At 42.3% G+C, this 22,961-nt stretch overlaps 1 protein-coding gene across 3 annotated transcripts in view; it reads left to right on the top strand.

Annotated features, from left to right (window-relative positions):
* sufu (SUFU negative regulator of hedgehog signaling) overlaps window positions 1-22,961 on the top strand; it is a 105,576-nt gene that overhangs the window by 74,278 nt on the left and 8,337 nt on the right. For all 3 annotated transcript variants that reach the window (XM_008106554.3, XM_003218478.4, XM_008106555.2), the window contains 2 exons: window positions 832-970; window positions 20,241-20,309. In XM_008106554.3, the coding sequence (XP_008104761.1) occupies window positions 832-970; window positions 20,241-20,309 (208 nt within the window). The remainder of the gene's footprint in view (window positions 1-831; window positions 971-20,240; window positions 20,310-22,961) is intronic.

Genomic DNA, 22,961 nt, shown 5'->3' with positions numbered 1-22,961 from the left:
CCCGGTGTTGCGAAGAAGCTGAGCCAGCAAGCGGGTGAACAGGGAGGGCCTTTGCAGCCCTCCCCATTCACCCGCTCGCTCACTGGCTCCTTCAGCAAGCCGGGCACCGGTGCTGCTGGCGCCCCACCTGCCGAAGGAGCCGAGCCAGCGAGTGGGGGAACGGGGAGGTTGCAAAGGCCCTCCCCGTTCACCCGCTTGCTCGCTGGCTCCTTCAGCAGGCTTTTCCTTAATCCCTCCTTATTATCCAAGATTTTCGCTTATCCAAGCTTCTGCTGGCCCCTTTAGCTTGGATAAGCAAGACTCTACTGTATATTGTATTTTTTCTTGCATCCGCTGCTTAAAATGTGAAATAGAAAGTAATAACTTATCTTGACGCCTCTGAAAATGTTCCAGCACACACCTTGACTTGCTACTCAGAGAGAAACACTTCTTTTCACTGTCATACATTTTATTTGGCAAGGAAAAGTAAGCCACCATAGTTCAAAAGTGTAGGTCAGGTGTAAAATCATATTTCTTCCATTTGTGTATTTAAGTAGGAACTGATCTCCCCATATCTTAAGCTCATGAGGCTGCAGTGTGTTTGTTAATATTGGAACTGCATAAATCTAATTTTAAACTCAGGGCCATATTAGCAAGACTCTTGATCATAAACAACCATGGTCAGTTTATGTTCACTCCACCCACTGGTGGCCAATGGCCATCTCCACTGCAACCGTTCTTTTCTAATCATTGAGCTTTTGAGTATAATATGTAGATCTTTTGAGATGGGTTTGTATTTGTGATGGCACAATGTTAATCAGGTTACAGTCATGTTTCTGTTTACTCCTCCAGAGGCAGATTATTACATGGACGGCACTTTACATACAAAAGTATTACAGGGGACACAGCAATCACTTTTGTATCAACAGGAGTTGAAGGAGCCTTTGCTACGGAGGAGCATCCCTATGCGGCACATGGACCCTGGTTACAAGTAAGAACCCACTGCCACGTTCCTCCTTTCTACACTTCCTTTTTATATCTTGAAATTATATTTTTACTTGGTTTTGCTGTATTATTTTAGGCTTTAGGAAACCTTTGCATCCTTATCCAGTTTTCTTTTGAAGTGTTTAGAACAGGGAGTTATTAGCTAAGAAATAATGACAGTTTCTAATACTCTTCTGTGTAAACAGCAATTTGCTGTCCCAAAATCCCAGAACTTTTACATACTCTACATCCTTTCCTCACCACTGCAATGCAGCTTACCTCTGTAGTCACTGTTGTTTTTGAACAGCATCCTGCATCCTAGGATGCTAGGTTACACTATTTGTACTCATGAAAAACTGAAAAGGATAATCAGAGCTGCAAAAGTTGGAGCCTTGCACAATATTTTACCTTAGTGTAAACTGTGATAAAACGTCCGGGCTTTTGATGCAAACTCTAAGAAAACATAACTGATTTTAATAAACTTCCAGGGCATAATCTCTCCAAGTAACAATTTGAGCAAAGTGCAGTATTGACATGCAGTAGCAGCTTTGCTTCCAAGCATTACCTTTACGGTTTCCAGTTCATGAATTGTTAGATTGTCCTGTATACTGAGTACATGCTTTCTAAAAGCATGTCATCATGACTGCATGCATCCTTTAGGATGAGATAGTTGGTTCTGGAAATAGAAATTAAAATACAGTGTAGCTTTTCAAAGAGAAGTGATGGGGCAGCAAACAGTCTCTGGAGGAATGATTAAAGTGGCTGAGTAAAATTCATGCCCACAAGGAATGGAGCCATGTGTTGGTTCTGCATCTCTCAAGAACTCATGGTTAGATCAGATCTCAATCTTCTCTGGAAACTCATGTAAAAACTGCTGAGTTTTGTATATCACATATACCTCCTAGCACAAACATGAACCCAATTTTGTGGCCATTTTGAAATATATATTAATTTATATGAACCCTCCTGTACTTTGTTCCTCTAGGTGTCACAATTGGCCTGGAGATAGATAGATAGATAGATAGATAGATAGATAGATATATACACACATACATACACACACACACACACACACATATACACAGTAGAGTCTCACTTATCCAACATAAACGGGCTGGCAGAATGTTGGATAAGCAAATATGTTGGATAATGAGGGATTAAGGAGAAGCCTATTAAACATCAAATTAGGTTATGATTTTACAAATTAAGCACCAAAACATCATCTTATACAACAAATTTGACAGAAAAAGTAGTTCAATACGCAGTAATGCTATGTAGTAATTACTGTATTTACGAATTTAGCACCAAAATATCACAAAGTATTGAAAACATTGACTACAAAAATGTGTTGGATAATCCAGAACGTTGGATAAGTGAGTGTTGGATAAGTGAGACTCTACTGTATATATATACATATTTATCACTTCACATTTTTTACATTTTCTTCAGGTACATGAGTATGTTAATGTTTCAAAACAATTTGAAAAGCTAGATTGGAGAAGGCCAGCTTGTTTTTTGAGAAACTGGTTGAATTTTCCAGCAATGATTTGAAGGATCAAATCCATGTTCAGGTTTTTCACTATCCTCTTCAGTCGTGCACAGCTATTTAGGATTTATAAATGTATGACAATGTTTTGAAGAGTAGAGTTTTTAGACTAATCCCATGGGTGTGGCCTTCATGGGAATGGTCTTTTATAGACCTCTGGCCATCCTTGCTGCAACCTGCCGCATAATTTAAGCACTGATGATAAAGGCAAGAGGCTAGGCGAAATATTTAGAGCCTTCAAGGAAATGGAGAACTGGACTTGTGATAGAATTCAAACATCATAAACAATAGTTTTTCAAGTAAATACAGTTCATATTTTAGGCTGAGAAGAAAAAGAGCACAGTTCTAAAAGATCTAGCAATGACAGCTGTTCTGCACAGTCTGACCAAGAATGCCTATATCACATTTGTCATTTTGCTTGTTTGCAAAAATGCGAGTTTAGTTCACCAATATCTTGTCTGCCCATAATGGTTCACTTTCATAGCTTGATCTGCTGCATTCTTGTCTAGCCAGGACATGCAAGAACTGTGAAAGTGTAAACTAAGGCCTCTAAATAAGTATTTTTCCATCTTTGACAAAACTTATTAGCAACAGAAGGGTGTTTGGCTGTAAAAGGTCTATTTGTTTTGGTTAGCTATAACAGAGGAGAATGTACTAATATGCTATGGCTCTCTTCCTCCTCATATTAGGAGGAAATACCACTGAACCTAGAGGAATTTTTATTTTTCTGTTTATGATTTTATTGTATTTTGTTGCTAATGTAGCTGATAACTTCCTTTAAAGGATAGATATAAACATAACAATAAGATTTTTTTAATGTGTTCATACTGAAGTGGATTGGTAGTTGTAGTTTTTTCTTTGTTTTTAACAAATTGGGGATAGCATAGTCACAATGAGAAACTGCATATATTCAGCTGTTTGTGAATATAGACTTTTGATCCCTGAGACTTTAGATTTTTTCTGTTCAGTTTCAATTTGTGTGATGTAATGTTATAGGTTACACAACATTAGTCTAAATAAGAGAAAGAACAAAACATGACTCAAGTAAGGGTCCAAACAAGTGGCATTATACTTTTCTCGATTGTGATCATACTGAAATGAAAGTGGAAATTATGAATAAAAGGAACCTTGCATTCTTACAAGGAAGATCCTTTATAAGGAAGATCCTTGATTTTGCAGTCAGCAAGCCTTGTATTGTCCAGATGTGTGCTCTTGACACAGAAGCCAAACCAGTATTTCATATGTCTTCTTTTGAAATAAGACACTAGTGTCTCCAATGACATTTTTCCTTTTGATGTTCTTTTACCACCCAATACAACAGACAATGCCAATAGCCTTCGGGGGTATGCCTATGCTATAGGAACAAGAGTGTGTTTACCAAGATCTGAGTAGCTCCAGCTCAGCTACTAATCTAGCCAAAGTGAAGCTGAGTTTCAACTGAGCAAGAAAAACCAGCCCATCCCTTCTTCAAGAAGCTCAAGTGAACCTATCCATAGTGAAAGTTCTAACAAGCTTGTTCAAGTTATAATATGTCATCATTACATGCTGTAAGTGTTGCATAATGCATACAGATCCAATCAGATACCATACCTCATTTTTTAGCGTGATAACATGCCTTTCAGTCAAATTGAGCCCATTCCTTGGCCATCATCAACCTAACTGCAAATGGGTGTCAAAATAGATGAAGACCTCTGGCAGTCTTAACTTGGCCTCAGGTTTATATGGGTGAAGGATATACAATGGGGAATAGACAAAAAGGAGCTATCAGAATTATCAGGGACTAGAACTACTCCCCTCTCCAGTAAGGAAATATTATAATATTTGAGGCTTTTAGGTTAGAAAAATGTTAAGAGTATGACAGATTTATAAAATATTATATGATAGAAGTGAACAGGTAGATGATTCCTCTCTTGGAGCCTCTGGTGGCCTAGGGGATAAAAGCCTCGTGACTTGAAGGTTGGGTTGCTGACCTGAAAGCTGCCAGGTTCGAATCCAACCCGGGGAGAGTGCGGATGAGCTCCCTCTATCAGCTCCAGCTCCATGCGGGGACATGAGAGAAGCCTCCCACAAGGATGGTAAAAACATCAAAAAAACATCCGGGCGTCCCCTGGGCAACGTCCTTGCACACGGCCAATTCTCTCACTCCAGAAGCAACTCCGGTTGCTCCTGACACGAAAAGAAAAAAAATTCCTCTCTTGTAATGATAGAATCCAGGTTCAACCTACATATCAGAAGGGTGGGAGATTCAGGGCAGATGTAAGGAAGTTCTGTTTCCCATAGTTCACAGTTAAGCCACATAGATTCCATAGCAAGAGCTACCAGTCATAAGAGCTTTGGTACTAGAAACACAGTACCTCTGAAAAACAGTTGTTAGAGAATAGCAAAGGGGTGGGTCTATTGCACCTGTGTCCTGCATGTGTGATTTCAAGTGGGCATCCAGATGACCACTATGAAAAACAGAATATTGAATTAGATAGATAGGCCTTTGGACAATTCATTAGAGCGATCAAATCTAGTCACTCCTGCTACTTTGTAAAAAGCCTTTTCTAGTCCAAAACAGACCTGGGGGGCAATATTACATTTAAATGTCAAACCACAGAGTGTTCTATGGTTTGATATTTTATTTTGGGTCCCCTAGATCTGGATGTCATGGGGCTTGGTCATAGGATAAATCTTTTTATTTTGGCATACCTCACAGCCCTCTTCAAGATGTTTTGGAGCTTTGTCCTTCTTACTCTGCTTATTTTATAGTTCCCAGCTCTTGTTCGAACCCATAACTTTGAAGACCGCCATTCTCAAAACACAAAAAAAGCAATTAAGTGTTATACAATATGTGCAATGTATAGGAAAATTGGAGACCTAGTGTAGTCCAGAATACAACTCTGGAGACCAAGGTTTGATTTTCTGTTTGACCATACTGACTTTAGGCAAGTCATACCCTCTCAACCTCAGGGGAAGGCAAACACAAACCTTGAACAAATATTGCCAAGAAAATTCCATGATAGGTGCACCATAGGATCACTATAAGTTAGAAATGACTTAACTAGGATAATTACATTTTTCTTCCAGAGTTTTCAACATTAACATTTAGGTTCTTGTACATGTTCTTCAAAAACTTCCTATGCTGGCCTGATCAGAGCTACATTTCAATATTTCTTGTATTAGCCTAACTTTATTTCTTAAAACCTTCCCGTCTCTAGTATTGTTCAATAAGAAAACCATTTTGAGCCACAAAGATGCAAACGTAAGTGAGAAGTCTCATTTGTTAATGCTAAGCTTCTGTTTGCCTGTTAGTTACCAAGGCAGTATCTCTGATGTGTTACACTCGTGTTAATACTGTAAATGATCAAAGGCTTCCAGCAACGGTTTTACCTCCTCTCGAATAATGACTGCCAAAAGCACCAGAAAATCTTTCTGAAGATAATGCTACAGTAAACCACTTCCTAGGGGCAGTCAACGCTTCAGGTGAACACGAAAGCAATTGTTCTAGGTCAAACAAATAGCATATCAAGCACAATGGAGACTCATGCATAGATTGACAGTATCTGTGTGTAATAAAAAGAGTTTTTCAAAAAACAATTGCGCAATTAAGTAGTATAACATATATAGCAAATTGAGTTATTCTCTTCACTAAAATAATTGAAGGGCTGTTAACATCTCAGCAAATATGCATTTGCTAATGCATTTAAAGGTGAAAGGGACCACAGTTCTCCTGACTTTGCTTCTTATTATATTTGATTTTATAATAGAACTATTGGAATTATTTCAGTGTCTTCATCATCTATTTTAAATTTGTGTGAAACATCTGTTGCCATTATTTTTGTATTCTTAATGATCAGATGTAAACCTGTCTGCATTTCCTTGATTTTCTTCAGTAATGGTTCCAAGTTTATACTATTTTCTGCTAGTAGTATGATGTTTTCTACATATATTAAATTGTTGATGGATTGTTTTATTTCCTTTCTGTATATATGGTATGCTCAGCATACAGGTTAAGCAGATTAGATGATGTAATGTAGCCTTCTCTGACCTCCTTTCCTATTAGAAACCATTCCATTTTCACCGTATTGTGTCTTGATGGTAACATCTGAAGATGTTTTGTTGACAGATTTTAGTTAGAACTACAGTAATTTCTATCTGTGTAGCTTGAAGCAGCTCTATTGGTATACCATCTGATCCTGATCATTAATTTATCCCACATGTTCTGAGTGCAGCTTCCTTACTAAAATTGTAGGTTGATCTTCAAATGGTCCTTTTTTAAATTAATCTTTTATTCTTTCATCTTTTGTATATTGTTTTTCAGTGTATTCTTTTTTTGTTTGTTTTACTTTTCATGTAATATGTTCCCCTGCTGGTCATATAACATTCTTACTTATGATTTAAATTTCCTTTATGATTTCTTAGATCTTGTAGAAAGAGCCTCTTTCATTTTTGTTGTTGTCATCTTCAGTTTCTCTGCATTGAAATTCTTAAATTTTCCTATAATTTTGGGGTTGTTGTATGTTTTCCGGGCTGTATGACCATGTTCTAGAAGTATTCTCTCCTGATGTTTCGCCCACATCTATGGCAGGCATCCTCAGAGGTTGTGAGGTATGGAGAAACTAAGCAAGGAAGGTGTCACGACCCAGGCTGCAGAGCACCAATAACCATACACAGAGGCCAGAATCTATCTAATATCTTTATTGTAGGAATATATAAAGTTAATAAAAACAAGTGTAGAAAATAGTCCAGAATTAGACCTTCCAGGAAAGGTCAGAATTAGTCCAAAAAAGCAATGTCCAATAAGAAATATTAAGGTCCAAAGTTGTAATCCAATAACCGAAACACTCACTTTGCCAAGCAAAGTGAGGGGAGATGACAAGGTCCTTTAGTCCATGAAACTTGAGCGAGGCTAGGAAATAACTTGATACTTGAAACAAGGCTTGAACGTGGAACAAGGTAACTAAGAACAAGAACAAGGTCCGTGGAATAACTTGATAAATCCGTGGAACAAGGCAAGGATTGATCCTGGGAAACAAGGCAAAGTCCGTAGATAAACAAAGGCTGGGAAGCAAGGCGAAGGCTGGATAGCAAGGCAAGGCTTGAGCAGGAGCGAGGCTTGAACCGGAGCGCGCTGTCCAGACACAACTCGCTCCGTAGGCTGACGAATTGACTCCGCGAAGTTACTACGCGGGTAAAACACCTAAATAGAGTCTAGCTTCCCGCCGAAGCAGTTCTCTGGGAATCAGAACCGAAAGCTAACTCTGAGACCAGATGTGAGACTCCCCAAAGATTCTCACGAGAAGCAGTCTTAATTGGCCACATTCTTAGCTGCAATCCTCGCACTCCTGCGCGAAGCTGAATCCAAACTTCTCTGTTGTTTACAAAACTCCCGGCGCAAGAATACGGGAGAAGTAGGCTCTGGGCTTGTTTGACATACTTCTGGGAGACAACTTTCTTGCAGGTGCAAGGTTCCCAGATCTGCCTGGGAAAGATCTGGCTGAGAGGAATCCAGTTCAGACTGGGAAGGTAAAAAACCCAAGTTTTCATCTTCATCAGGAATTACAATGTCCTGAGCAGGACTACAAGGCCCATGGGTCATCACACTATCCCCCTCCTCAAGGCCCCTCCCAAACTGGGGCCCTCTCCCCGAGGCGCGAGGTCGCGGTTTGGTGGGATAGGTCTGATGAAAGCGACGGGTTAGATCAGGAGCATGGACTGTGGAGGCGTCTTCCCAGGAGCGTTCCTCAGGGCCAAAACCCACCCAGTCAATGAGATATTGTAGGCGGCGGCGGTGAAAGCGAGAATCCAAAATGTCCTCAACCTCGAACTCCTCCTCCCCATTCATCAAAACAGGAGGGGGGGCCGGTTGGTCTGTATCAGGACGCACACCATCCGCCGGAAGGAGCAGGGAACGGTGAAACACTGGGTGAATGCGCATTGAACGCGGAAGTTGGAGTTTGAAAGTCACGGGGTTTAATTGCGCCACCACTGGATAGGGGCCAATGAAACGGGCATCTAACTTCCGGCAAGGGCGGTGGGAGGGCAGAAAGCGAGTGGACAGGAAAACCCGATCTCCTACCTTGATTTCGGGGCCCGGCTGGCGATGTTTGTCGGCGTGGCGTTTATAGTCCTCCTTGGCTTGGTCCAGTTGCTGGAGCAAAAGTTGTTGCACCGCTGTGAGTTCCTGCAGCCAATCCTCTGCTGCGGGAACCTCTGAAGTTTCAATGACAGGGGGAAAGAAACGTGGATGGAAGCCGTAGTTTGCAAAGAACGGCGTTTCTTTTGTAGAAGCTTGAACTCCATTGTTGTAGGCAAACTCAGACAGTGGTAACAGAGAAGCCCAATTGTCCTGTTGATAGTTTACATAACAGCGAAGATACTGCTCCAAAGTGGCATTGGTGCGCTCCGTTTGCCCATCTGTTTGGGGATGATGAGCTGAAGATAAGCGAGAGTCTATGCCCAATAGTTTTTGTAGTGCCTTCCAAAAACGAGAGGTGAATTGAGATCCACGGTCTGTGACTAAACTCTTGGGCAATCCATGTAGTCTGAAGACATGTTGAAGAAATAGATCCGCAGTTTCCTTGGCCGTGGGGAGGCCTTCGCAGGGAATGAAATGGGCTAACTTGGTGAATAGGTCCACCACCACTAAGATCGTGGTGAATCCACAGGAAGGTGGTAGGTCAGTGATGAAATCCGCGGAAATTATTTCCCATGGGCGAGATGGGGTAGGAAGGGGGTGTAAAAGCCCTGAGGGCTTCTCCCTTCGTATCTTGGAGCGCTGGCATACTGGGCAGGTGTTGACATATTTTTCCACATCCTTGCGGATCTTGGGCCACCAAAAATCCCTTAGGATCAAATGCATAGTTTTAAATAGTCCGAAGTGTCCTGCTGGTTTGCAGTCATGACACAGACGAAGCGCTTTTTCCCTGCCCGGTCCGGGTGGGATATAGACATGATTTCTATAGCAGAGCAGCCCATCTTTAAGCGAAAAGGGAAAATGCAGACCTTGGCGAAGTTGGTCCTGCGCCCAGGCATCTGCTTGCTGACTAGCCCTGATTTCTTGAGCACAGATGGGTCCTGGAGTAGGGGAAGTTGAACCAATGGGAATGGATTTGGTGTTCCCCACCGTGAGCGTGGCAAAGTTCTCAGGTTGTAGCAGTTGGGATTCAAAGGTCTCCTTGCGTCCTGCAGCGTATTCCGGTTTACGTGACAGGGCGTCTGCTTGCTTGGTTTGGGCTGGGGTCACATAATGGATCTGGAAGTTGAAACGTTCAAAGAATAAAGCCCAACGTTGCTGCCTCTGATTTAGTTTGCGGGCAGTTCTTAGATGTTCTAGATTACGATGATCAGTGTGGACTTCAATGGGAAATTTGGCCCCTTCTAGCCAATGTCTCCAAGTTTCAAAGGCTGCCTTTATGGCCAGTAGTTCTTTTTCCCAAATGGTGTAATTCCTCTCTGGTGTGGTTAGTTGACGAGAATAAAAGGCACAGGGGTGGAGGTGATCTCCCACCGGTTGTAAGAGTACAGCCCCAATTGCCACATCAGAGGCGTCCGCTTGCACCACAAAAGGGGTTCCAGGATTTGGGTGCTGTAGAATTGGCTGGGAGGTGAATAGTTTCTTTAGTTGCTGGAACCCTTTCTCTGCTTGATCAGTCCAGCGGAAAGGCTGCTTTCCACGGATGCAGCTAGTGATGGGGTCGGACCAGCGGGCAAAATCTGGAATGAACTTGCGGTAGTAGTTCGCGAACCCCAAGAAACGCTGCACCTCTTTCTTGTTAGTTGGCGCCCGCCATTCCAATACTGCTGAAACTTTGGCTGGATCCATGGAAAGCCCTAGAGGCGAGATGCGGTAACCGAGGAAATCTACCTCTTGTAGATCAAAAGCGCATTTTTCCAGCTTGGCATAAAGTCCATGATCCCGCAATCGTTGTAACACCATTTTGACGTGGTTCTCATGTTCTGATTGTGATCTGGAAAACACCAAAAAATCGTCCAGGTAGATTATCAAGAACCTGTCTAGATAGTCCTGAAAAATGTCATTGACAAAATGCTGGAACGTTGCGGGGGCTCCGCATAAACCGAAATTCATAACTCGGGACTCAAATAATCCGAATTTGGTCTGGAAGGCGGTCTTCCACTCGTCCCCTTCCCTGATGCGAACTAAGTTGTAAGCCCCCCGAAGATCCAGCTTGGTGTAAACCTTGGCTCCTCGAAGCCGATCCAGTAGATCCGAGATTAAAGGCAGGGGATAGCTGTTCCGCTTGGTGATATTGTTCAATGCTCTGTAGTCCACCACCAAGCGTAGTTCCCCTGACTTCTTCTTCACAAACATCACTGGGGAGGCGGCTGGGGATTGAGAGGGTCTGATGAATCCCTTGCGAAGGTTTGTCTCTAGGAATTCCCTGAGAGCTTCTTGCTCTGGTTCAGTCAGGGAGTAGAGATGCCCTCGCGGGATCGGGGCCCCCTCCACCAAGTCAATGGCACAGTCATAAGGTCTATGTGGGGGTAATTTTTCGGCTTCTTTCTCATTGAATACATCCCAATACTCGGAGTACTTCTTTGGCAAGGTGATGATGGGCTCGGTGTCTGTGGCATGGCATACCTTGGCTACGAGGCAATGGTTTTGGCAGTACGGTGAAGCAAACTGCAGTTCTCTGTTGGACCAGGAGATGTTAGGGTCGTGGAGAGTCAGCCATGGAATTCCCAAAATCACAGGGAAATGGGGGACCTCGGTAACAAAGAAGGAAATCTCTTCCATATGTTCCCTTATCCACATCCTGGTGGGTTCCGACCACTGACTTACGGGGCCCGTCTTGAGGGGACGGCCGTCTATGGCTTGCACCACACGGGCATTCTTGAAATCATGATATTGTAATCCCAGAGAGTCGGCATACTCTCTATCGATGAAATTGTTGGTAGCTCCAGAGTCTATCATGGCGTGGATCATGACGGGTCCCCTTTTTGCTGACCATAATGTGACCACGAGAAGGAACAGGACCCCGGTTGGCGGCTCTTGGATGGATTTTTTGACCGGGTTGGCGAGCCCCTCTACACCCGGTCGTTGGCTTCCCCCGCCGGCTGTGTGCCAGTCGGCTCAGACGCCTTCGTCTCCGTGGAGGACGCCGCCGCAAGACGGGCGGTAGGCTTCCCTTTGGCTGGGCACTCTCTGGCGAAGTGGCCCCCGTTCCCGCAGTACCAGCAGAGGTTTAAGCGTTGACGACGGGCCTTCTCGGCGGCATCTAGTCTAGGACGCACATTGCCCAACTGCATCGGCACCTCCTCGCCTCCTCTGGGGTATGGGGTTGGCGGTGGGGGTCTCCACACCGGACGTGGCTGAACGCTGGCGGGAGCGGGGGGTTTTGCCCCGGCTCTACTGCCCTGGCCTCGAACCCACTGTTTCCTGTTGGCAATCATGACTTCAGCCCGTAAACATTGATCAATGAGTGCCTCGAGGGTCTGGGGAGGATCCACCTTGGAGATTTCTTCCAGCATTTCAATGTTGAGACCCTCCCGGAATTGTCCCCTGAGGGCTACATCGTTCCAGCCGGTGTTGTGGGCCAGCACTCGGAACTCGGCTATATACTGAGACATAGGTCTGTCTCCTTGGAAAAGGCGACGGAGTTTGTGACCGGCTGCCTCCAAATTGTCCTCGATTCCCCAAGTCTCCTTGAGGTGGTCCAAGAAGTGTTGCGCTGATCTTAGGTGTGGAGAGGCTTGGTCGAACAGTGCCGTCGCCCAGCTGGCCGCTGGCCCGTCTAGAAGACTGTAAACCCATGCCACTTTGATGTCTTCTTGGGGAAACTCGGCAGCACGGGCCTCCAGATAAGCTTGACATTGGCGACGGAAGACATGAACCTTAGAAGCTTCTCCAGTAAACTTGGTTGGCAACGCCATGGCCGGAAGACGAACTCCGCGTTCCTTCAAACCCCTTATTTCTCCATCCTGTGCATTGAGCTTATCACGGATTCGGTCCACCTCTTCCTTGTCGATGGTGTAGGTAATCGGCTGGCCGCTCGGCCCAGGTACGGTTCCGGTAGACATTCTGGCCGAGGTTAATTGGTGCTTAGGGTGGCGGAGTCAAACTGTCACGACCCAGGCTGCAGAGCACCAATAACCATACACAGAGGCCAGAATCTATCTAATATCTTTATTGTAGGAATATATAAAGTTAATAAAAACAAGTGTAGAAAATAGTCCAGAATTAGACCTTCCAGGAAAGGTCAGAATTAGTCCAAAAAAGCAATGTCCAATAAGAAATATTAAGGTCCAAAGTTGTAATCCAATAACCGAAACACTCACTTTGCCAAGCAAAGTGAGGGGAGATGACAAGGTCCTTTAGTCCATGAAACTTGAGCGAGGCTAGGAAATAACTTGATACTTGAAACAAGGCTTGAACGTGGAACAAGGTAACTAAGAACAAGAACAAGGTCCGTGGAATAACTTGATAAATCCGTGGAACAAGGCAAGGATTGATCCTGGGAAACAAGGCAAAGTCCGTAGATAAACAAAGGCTGGGAAGCAAGGCGAAGGCTGGATAGCAAGGCAAGGCTTGAGCAGGAGCGAGGCTTGAACCGGAGCGCGCTGTCCAGACACAACTCGCTCCGTAGGCTGACGAATTGACTCCGCGAAGTTACTACGCGGGTAAAACACCTAAATAGAGTCTAGCTTCCCGCCGAAGCAGTTCTCTGGGAATCAGAACCGAAAGCTAACTCTGAGACCAGATGTGAGACTCCCCAAAGATTCTCACGAGAAGCAGTCTTAATTGGCCACATTCTTAGCTGCAATCCTCGCACTCCTGCGCGAAGCTGAATCCAAACTTCTCTGTTGTTTACAAAACTCCCGGCGCAAGAATACGGGAGAAGTAGGCTCTGGGCTTGTTTGACATACTTCTGGGAGACAACTTTCTTGCAGGTGCAAGGTTCCCAGATCTGCCTGGGAAAGATCTGGCTGAGAGGAATCCAGTTCAGACTGGGAAGGTAAAAAACCCAAGTTTTCATCTTCATCAGGAATTACAATGTCCTGAGCAGGACTACAAGGCCCATGGGTCATCACAGAAGGTTTATATATCTCTGTGGGAAGTCCAGGGTGAGGGAAGAACTCTTGTCAGTTGGAGGCCAGCATAAATATTGCAGTTAATCACCCTAATTTGGATTGAATGGCTACATCTACTAGCTACTTTCTGCCTGGGGTTGCCATAGATGTGGGAGAAACATCAGGAGAGAATACTTCTAGAACATGGTCATACAGCCCAGAAAACATACAACAACCCTGTGATCCCGGCCATGAAAGCCTTCGACAACACATTCCTATATTTTTTTTGTTTCCTCCTTTTTTATTCTAATCACCTATGACACACCAGGTCCTGTTTCAGTGTGTGATCAATTTCTGAATCATGAAATTTCTTCTGTTTCTGTATTTGGAGCATAAACTTGGATTACAGCTATATTGACAAGTTTTCCTTTAAATTTTCTTGATATTATTTGGGTCAGACTTTGCATTATATATTTTGACTGCTTTACTACTCACTTTACTATGAATCCTATTCCATTTCATCTTAGATTTTCATTCTCTGAGGGAAAAAAATTCTAGAATTATCTGACTCGAAATGTCCCATTCCTGTCCACTTTAACATATTCAACCCAAGTTTTGCAATGTTTATATGTTCCAGTTCTTGTTTTACTATATCTTGTTTCCCTTAATTCCATTTTTCTATAATACGTATTGTGCAGCTTCAGACTTTCCTTTCACCACTGAGCACATCAACACTTGAATGACCTTTTAGCTTGGATCCAGTTGCATTATTCATCACAGCAATATTTGCCTTCTACTGTACACCAATAGTTTGTTGAGTACCATTCAACTTGAGAATTAAGCCCCCGGTGGTGCAATGGATTAAACCCTTGTGCCAGCAGGACTGCAGACCGACAGGCTGACGGTTCGAATCCGGGGAGAGCAGATGAGCTCCTTCTGTCAGCTCCAGCTCCCCATGTGGGGACATGAGAGAAGCCTCCCACAAGAATGGTAAAACATCAAACATTTGGGAGTCCCCTGGGAAACGTAGTTGCAGGTGGCCAATTCTCTCACACCGTAAGTGACTTGCAGTTTCTCAAGTCGCTCCTGACACACACAAAAAATCCAACTTGGCAGTTTCATCTTTTGGTACTATCATTTCATTTTGGATTATCTCATCCTAGGGTTTTAATGTTAAAATATTTTCAAAAGGAGATTTACCATCTCTCCCTCTATTCAGCACTAACGAGTGTTAGCTATGCTGTCATTGCCATTTTCTGTAAGAGAGCCTCTGCCAATATCACCTCCCCTCCTCCCCCCAAACACTCATACTCTACTACTGTTGCCCACTACCTCTGTGGCATGTTTCATCTGGTTCTTTAGCAGAAACCTATCAGACATGAGAGGCCCTATTAGAGAACTGCTGGTGTCAACATAGCCTCTTGCCTCACAGGAGCACACAGTCCCACCATCATGGAAAGGTAGTGCCATCAGATGAGCTCAAATACCTTACCAATACCTTTTTTCATAGCATAAGGGAGAAATTAGAAATATTGTAACAATGCTGTGAACATGATTGCTGAGTAATTTTCAGTTTTGTCATTGTGAGTTTTCTTTAGGAGAGGAAAGTGGGATATAAATAAATAAATGTTAGTATCATTTTGTTTCTCATCTGTCCTATCAGATCCTTACATCCCACTTGACTATACTTAAACAATTTAATATCAGTTGTGCATCTGCCACTTTGTCTAGCTAAGCAGTTCCTATATTATTTGACCCACCCTCCCAATAACCACTCAGTTTGAAGGTGTGGCCATTTCTGCTTCCTACTTGACATTTTCTATAGATCGTGACTTTGATTCTTACCATTTGGAGCATGACATACATTTTGAAAGATCAAAGTGAATATATAATGCATATAACGTGCATTGGATCCAAGACTCATTCATGAGGCAAGCGGACTGTACCTTACCAAGGAGAGCAGAGGGCAGATTGCATCCATGTTGCCACGAGGAAAGAAACTGTTAAAATTTTCTACTCCTAAAGTTATTGTTGTATCCTATTTGGATGTCCCTTATGTGTGTGTTTTGTACCTTCAACATTTTCTTGCACTATAGATAATAATTTCCTTTTATAAAAATTCAGGTGGGTTTTTAAAAATTAAATGTTTATTTCATAGTAAAAATTCAGCTTTCTGTTGTACAGTGTCCAGGATCACTTCTGGAGAGCATGTTTATAGTTAGCTTTAGAAAAAGAATTATGAATAACTGAGGTTTTTTTAATCATAAAACTATCTTAAGGCTGGTGACTTGTTGGCAATACCAATATATGTTACTGAGTTGTGTTGGGCATTGGTTGGGCATGTTGTGTCACATCAAATCTCTCTTATGAGGAACACATGATGATGGTGACACATTTCACTACATCATTACCACAACCCATCATTTAGAACATTGGTGTCCAACTTTTGGTTCTCAAGGTGTTTTGGATTTCAACTTCCAGAATTCCTGATTATTGGATATGCTGCCCATGGCCTCTGGGACCTGAAGTCCAAAACACCTGGAAGACCAAAGCTTGGACATCATTGATACAGACCGTAGCTGTTTATTAAGCATCCTTGACAGGCAATTGCGGTGCCCAGAATTGGACACAGTATTCCAGATGTGGTCTGACCAAGGCAGAATAGAGGGGTACCAGGGAAGTCATGCTATCCCTCTATTCTCCCTTGGTCAGACCACACCTGGAATAATGTGTCAAATTCTGGGCACCGCAGTTGAAGGGAGATGTTGTTCCTCTGGAATGTGTCCAGAGGAGGGCAACTAAAATGATCAAGGGTCTGGAGAACAAGCCCTATGAGGAGCGGCTTAAAGAGCTGGGCATATTTAGCCTGCAGAAGAGAAGGCTGAGAGGAGACATGATAGCCATGTATAAATATGTGAGGGGAAGTCATGGGGAGGAGGGAGCAAGCTTGTTTTCTGCTGCCCTGGAGACTAGGATGCAGAACAATGACTTTAAACTATAGGAAAGGAGATTCCACCTGAACATCAGGAAGAACTTCCTAACTGTGAGAGCTGTTCGGCAGTGGAATTCTCTGCCCTGGAGTGTGGTGAAGGCTCCTTCTTTGGAGGCTTTTAAGCAGAGGCTGGATGGCCATCTGTCAGGGGTGCTTTGAATGCGATTTCCTGCTTCTTAGCAGGGGGTTGGACTGGATGGTCCATGAGATCTCTTCCAACCCTATTATTCTATGATTCTATGATTCTAAGCAGTTGTCCAGCCTCTTTTTGAAGACATCCAGAGAAGGACACCCCATCACTTCTCTAAGAAATTGATTCCATTGCTGGACCACTATTATTTCCAAGAATTTCCTTCTTATTTTCAATTAAAATCTAATTTCCTGCAACTTCAAACCATTAGTCATTAATAGTCACCTATTTCCTAGCTCTGTTAGTGAAAGTTTGAATTTAATTTAAATTGAACTAGTTGTATGCTAACTCATTTCCTCTTTCCTCATGAGTCTTAACATCTACATGTGGCAATTAACAGCACTCATTCTTGCAGTACAATGAATAAGAGATATTGCCTTGTTACTTATTTCAGAGGTGGTGGTCTCAAGAGGAGGAGAATGGTTGGACAAGAGGTCATTAGAAACTGGAGATGGTAGGCCCTAGCATGAAAATCATGTGTTCTTGTATTGATCTTTGCAGCCCATAATTCTAAGTGATTGGGACAGTGTAAGATGTAGGTACTCAGTAAAACATAAAAATATTTTTCATGTTTAGAGGCATTTGAATATTTCAGATTAAGAATTTCTTCCTTGATTCAACAACTGATATTTGTAGCCATTTTGTGGTCCTCTTCAGTATTGTCCTGTGAGTGGAATAAAGATTTTTTTCCAAACTGGGGGATGATGAAGATGAGGTATTTGAAGTGTGAATGAGCCACATATATGTTGGTAAGTCTGGAAAGGAGAAATATCGTGTCAGATTTGATTGAAATAGGTTGTTGTTGTTGTTGTTTACTTACCCACTTATTTTATTTATACCCTGCCTTTCTTCCTATGGGGAGAAAGCACCTTTCTGCAATCTGACAGTTTCCAGTTATTCTGCAAATCCCACCAACCCCACTCATCAATCAGACTGTAGCCTTTGTAATACAATGCATCTAGAAGGTTTCAGACTGGGGAAGACAACTTTAAAGTGACAAAAACAACACTTTGAATGAGCCAATAAGAAAACTAACCAGTAGGAGGCAGCAGCAACAATCAGAAATGCCATATTTTGCCGTTCCCGTGATTTCTTTTTTAAAAAGGCCTAAATTTAATTGTTAAGCCCAACTACATTACACCAGCTAAATAAGTGAAAATCAAAGCTGAATTCAGTTGGCGCTAATAACTAGATTTGGCTAATAACTAGATACAACTAACATAATCGGTACATTACCTAATAATAACTTAACAAATTTAATTTCACCCACTTAATGCTAAAAATGAAAATTAATTTCCAGATTTTAACTATCATCATAATGTTTAGAACTGGTATTCCAAATTCTGTTTACAGGTATATGCATTGGAGACCTTGTAGAGCTGGGATAAATGCTGAGAAGTGGAAATAGATGATTAAGGGGATGAAGCATTATTCCTGCAAGGAAAAATCAAAGTGTTTGTGGCACTTTAGTTTAGGAAAAAAAAAATACAACCAAAGGGGGATATGATGCAGAGCAATAAAATGTACTGACAGATCTCAAAATCCGAAATTTCTTAGTCCCTGGCCACCTTGTGTTGCGCAGAAAGATCTGATGGTGGGTTATCTAAACATTTCACTTGAATGTGAATAGAATTCAAGCATTTCACTTGAATGTAAACAGAAGCCCCCATCCAGTCAGGACTCCTAATCAAGCACAGTTTATGTTATTAATTCTTGGTTTGCATAATAACAAATGTTTTCTGGTAGATTGCCAAGCGGCAGACAAACAAAATACTGTGCAATACAATACAGTTTTAAAAACTAACAAAAATAGGGAAAAGATGCAGAAAAATAGCCAGAAAATCTAGAGTTTCCAACTGCATATACTTTGTGCTCATTCAAGACTAGTAGATCTAGAAATCCCATCACACATCCTTCCTGATCAACCTGAGGAATCAAGGAGAGAAAGCATAATGGTACAGAGGCCAATTTGAACATATTTACAGTTCCCTGTCTAAACATGTCACCTAAATAAAGCTTTATATAACTGCAATATTTGTGTGAGTGTGTATCTGGACATTCAGCTCCTAACCCAATTAGCTGATGTTGTGAAAGCCCACTGCTTTGTCAGAAGCATACACAGTATGAAAATCCAAACATGGATATTTCTTTTATCGGTTGCTAATGGCAGAGCACCCTTGTAATGTAACTCACTCTCTCTCTCTCTCTCTCTCTCTCTCTCTCTCTCTGTCTGTGTGTGTGTGTGTGTGTGTGTGTGTTTTGCAAACAGTCTTCATACAAAGTCAGAACCATGTCTTAGCATGAGAAGCCAGTTACAACAGGCTGGTGGGGTGGGAACTATTTACACAATGCTGCCAGAACTATGGAAATGTTGTAGTGTTTCCAAGGCCCCATAGCAAATGCCATCTGATACTCAGGGGTCTGTTTACTGTCTTAGTTGTAGATGAAAATTTCCCTTGGAGAACAGTCCTCTTTGATGAGAGTTTTGAATACACATGAAGCAATTTCACTTGGCCTCTGTATATTACAAGCTTTCCTCACTACTGCCTTAGACAATTCTACTCTTCTGCAAAGTCCTGTTGCTAGAGGAGTTCTTAAACATTCTGGTACTCGGTTCAAGCTGAATTTTTTCAAAGAACAAATTTGTTCAATTTCAGCTTCTAAGCTTCTGAATCCCACAAGAAATTAAATGAGGCGCCTAGAGCTATGACAGCCTCTGATGTTGATTTGCTGCAGATGTCACCTTTTAATATCAGGCTCATCAAATGTATGTGATTTCTAGTGTACTGGGGTGTTGTCACTGCAGGAGCAGTTCTGAATTCAGTGAGTACTGTGGAAAAAATATGGATGATAATTGCTAACACTCAGTCACATTAAAATTGTGCCAAGAAACACTTGAGGGTGGATTGCATCTTGGCGGCAGAGACAGGGGGCTTGTTTTGCCTCTATGCCCTTGTATATTTGGTTAATCTGACCCTTACAAAGGAAACTTGATCTGAGCTGGGACAGGTATTAGTAAATCCCTTTTCTCTCAATTCCCATCAATGCCGGTCACAGAATGTGCACTGAGACTGTGGACCTGGTTTAGCAAAATTTTACAAAGGTTAGATTGTTTGACCTATTTGCCAGGGAAAATATTTTCAAGCTCATAGTATCTGCTTCTCTTTTTCCTATCGTTATTGAGGCCTAGGGCAAGCTTTTGGTATGTCATATACAAAGCCTATCTTTTCTCCTATTGCCTGCTTTTTCAGATAACTTGATCTCTTGCTCCGTTTCTTACCTTTTCTTCCCCATTGAATCAAAGCCTTTAGTTGTTTTGACACAGGGAAATAATTGATGATACAACTGGATTCCATGATAATTGCAGCATTTTGTATGTATTAAGGAAGGAAGCAAAGCAACCTCCGAGGCCTGTATGAATCGCTGTATGAACAACAGTACAGTCGTTCTCTGTGCACTAGCAAGGAGTTTGTTGCTTGGCAATTAGGTGAAGCTTGAAGCGTAAAAGAATAAAACTACTGTCTCTTCTTTCGCAGATCCTGCTGACTGAAGAGTTTGTGGAAAGAATGCTGGAAGACTTAGAAGACCTGAATTCTCCAGAGGAGGTATGTCTGCTTAGCTCTAAGCCCCAATGCGGCACTTTCTGCATTCAGCAGCTTGACTCGTTCACGTTGTTGTCATGGCCTGGTTTCCTGACTCTAAATTCGAGGCATCACTTTTATTTGCTGTTTGTATCCAATCCCTAGAAGTTTTCCGTGTGAGGAAGTATATATACCCCAGGATTATATGGCAGGAACAACTGGATTTGGCACAGATTGCATGTTCTTCAGAGCATCGCTCTAGCCCCACCCACTAGCAGTCCATAATCTAGTTAATTTCCTTTAGAGTTTCTGCCCCTGGTATCCTTCTGAATGTAAATATGAACTCTGACCATTATAATGACATTTTCTGTAATTTTCAAGAATGACTTTCTGTTTGGGCAACATTACATTACAGTAGCAGGTTCAGTCAACTACAGTGGGGGGGAAAGTATTTGGTCAGATACCAAGTTCTCCCACTTAAAAAGGTAAGAGAGGCCTGTAATTGACATCATAGGTAGACCTCAACTATGAGAGACAACATGAGAAAACACATCTAGAAAATCACATTGTCTCATTTTTCACAAATTTATTTGCAAAATATGGTGGAAAATAAGTATTTGGTCACCAGCAAACAAGCAAGATTTCTGGGTCTCACAGACTGTAACTTCTTCTTGAAGAGGCTCCTCTGTCCTCCACTCATTACCTGTAGTAATGGCACTTATTTGAACTTGTTATCAGTATAAAAGACACCTGTCCACAACCTCAAGCAGTCATACTCCAAACTCCACTATGGTGAAGATGAAAGAGCTGTCCAAGGACACCAGAAACAAAATTGTAGCCCTGCACCAGACTGGGAAGACTGAATCTGCAATAGGCAAACAGCTTGGTGTAAAAAAATCAACTGTGGGAGCAATACTTAGAAAATGGAAGAGATACAAGACCACTGGTAATCTCCCTCGGTCTGGGGCTCCACGCAAGATCTTACCCCGTGGGGTCAAAATGATCACAAGAATTGTGAGCAAAAATTCCAGAACCACATGGGGGAACCTAGTGAATGACTTGCAGAGAGCTGGGCCCAACATCACAAAGGCTACCATTAGTAACACACTACGCCGCCAGAGACTTAGATCCTGCAGTGCCAGATGTGTCCCCCTGCTTAAGTCATGTCCCGGCCCGACTGAAATTTGCTAGAGAGCATTTGGATGCTCTAGAAGAGTATTGGGAGAATATCATATGGTCAGATGAAGCCAAAGTAGAACTGTTTGGCAGAAAAACAACTTGTTGTGTTTGGAGGAGAAAGAATTCTGAGTTGCATACAAAGAACACCATACCTACTGTGATGCATGGGGGTGAAAACATCATGCTTTGGGGCTGTTTCTCTGCAAAGGGACCAGGGTGACTGATCCTATACATGAAAGAATAAATGGGGCCATGTATCGTGAGATTTTGAGTGCAAACCTCCTTCCATCAGCAAGGGCACTGAGGATGAAACGTGGCTGGGTCTTTCAGCATGACAGTGATCCCAAGCACACCGCCAGGGCAACGAAGGAGTGGCTTCGTAAGAAGCATTTCAAGGTCCTGGAGTGGCCTAGCCAGTCTCCAGATCTCAACCCTATAGAAAACCTATGGAGGTGGTTGAAAGTCTGTGTTGCCCAGCAACAGCCCCAAAACATCACTGCTCTCGAGAACATCTGCATGGGAGAATGGGCCAACATACCAGCAACAGTGTGTGCCAACCTTGTGAGGACTTACAGAAAACGTTTGACTTCTGTCATTGCCAGTAAAGTATATATAACGAAGTATCGAGATGAACATTTGTTATTGACCAAATACTTATTTTCCACCATAATTTGCAAATAAATTCATGAAAAATCAGACAATGTGATTTTCTGAATGTGTTTTCTCATGTTGTCTCTCATAGTTGAGGTCTACCTATGATGTCAATTACAGGCCTCTCATCTTTTTAAGTGGGAGAACTTATACAATTGGTATCTGACTAAATACTCCCCCCCACACACACACTGTATATCACTGCTATGGAGGACTACAGCAATAATGTTTTTCATGGGCATGTTGTTAAATTATTCCTCTACTGTTCGTTCACTTTCTGCAAAATTGTAATGCTTATTCTTATAGTTCCTGTTGACTTTGGTCAATCTTTATAATCTTGCAGAACAGCCATCACCACTTCTGTTGTTCAGAAAGCATCCTTTTGCTTCCAGTGTTCCGTGCAGCTTATTGCTGAAGTTATGTGGTCTTTGAAGAAGAAGACCAAATCGTCAAAGATGTTCTAGTAGTGCTTTTCATATCAATTAATCATCCCTCAGTAGATATTGTCACTTAGCAAATTTAATGGATTTTAAATTTGCGGGAATGACATACCAAATGTCATTCCCACATGCTGCAGCAACAAATCCCATAAATTAATTCTGTGTAATTCAATGAAAAAAGTGTTTTCTTGTCTGCATCCTGAATCTACAGCCATTCAGTTTCATGAGGTGACTCTGAGTTCTAGTGTTACATGAGAGAGAAAGATCTTTCTGTTCACCGTTTCTGCACCATTCATAATTTTTATGAATGGCTGTTAAGTGTTCTCTTAGCTACCTTTTTCTAAACAAAAAAATAAACAAAATCCAAGCACTTTACCTTTTCTCATTTCTGTTCCAATGCCTTGAT

This window comes from Anolis carolinensis, chromosome 3, assembly GCF_035594765.1.
Source record: "Anolis carolinensis isolate JA03-04 chromosome 3, rAnoCar3.1.pri, whole genome shotgun sequence".
Taxonomy (NCBI): domain Eukaryota; kingdom Metazoa; phylum Chordata; class Lepidosauria; order Squamata; family Dactyloidae; genus Anolis; species Anolis carolinensis.
Note: the sequence above shows the minus strand (reverse complement) of the source record. Positions and strands in the feature narration are given on the sequence as shown.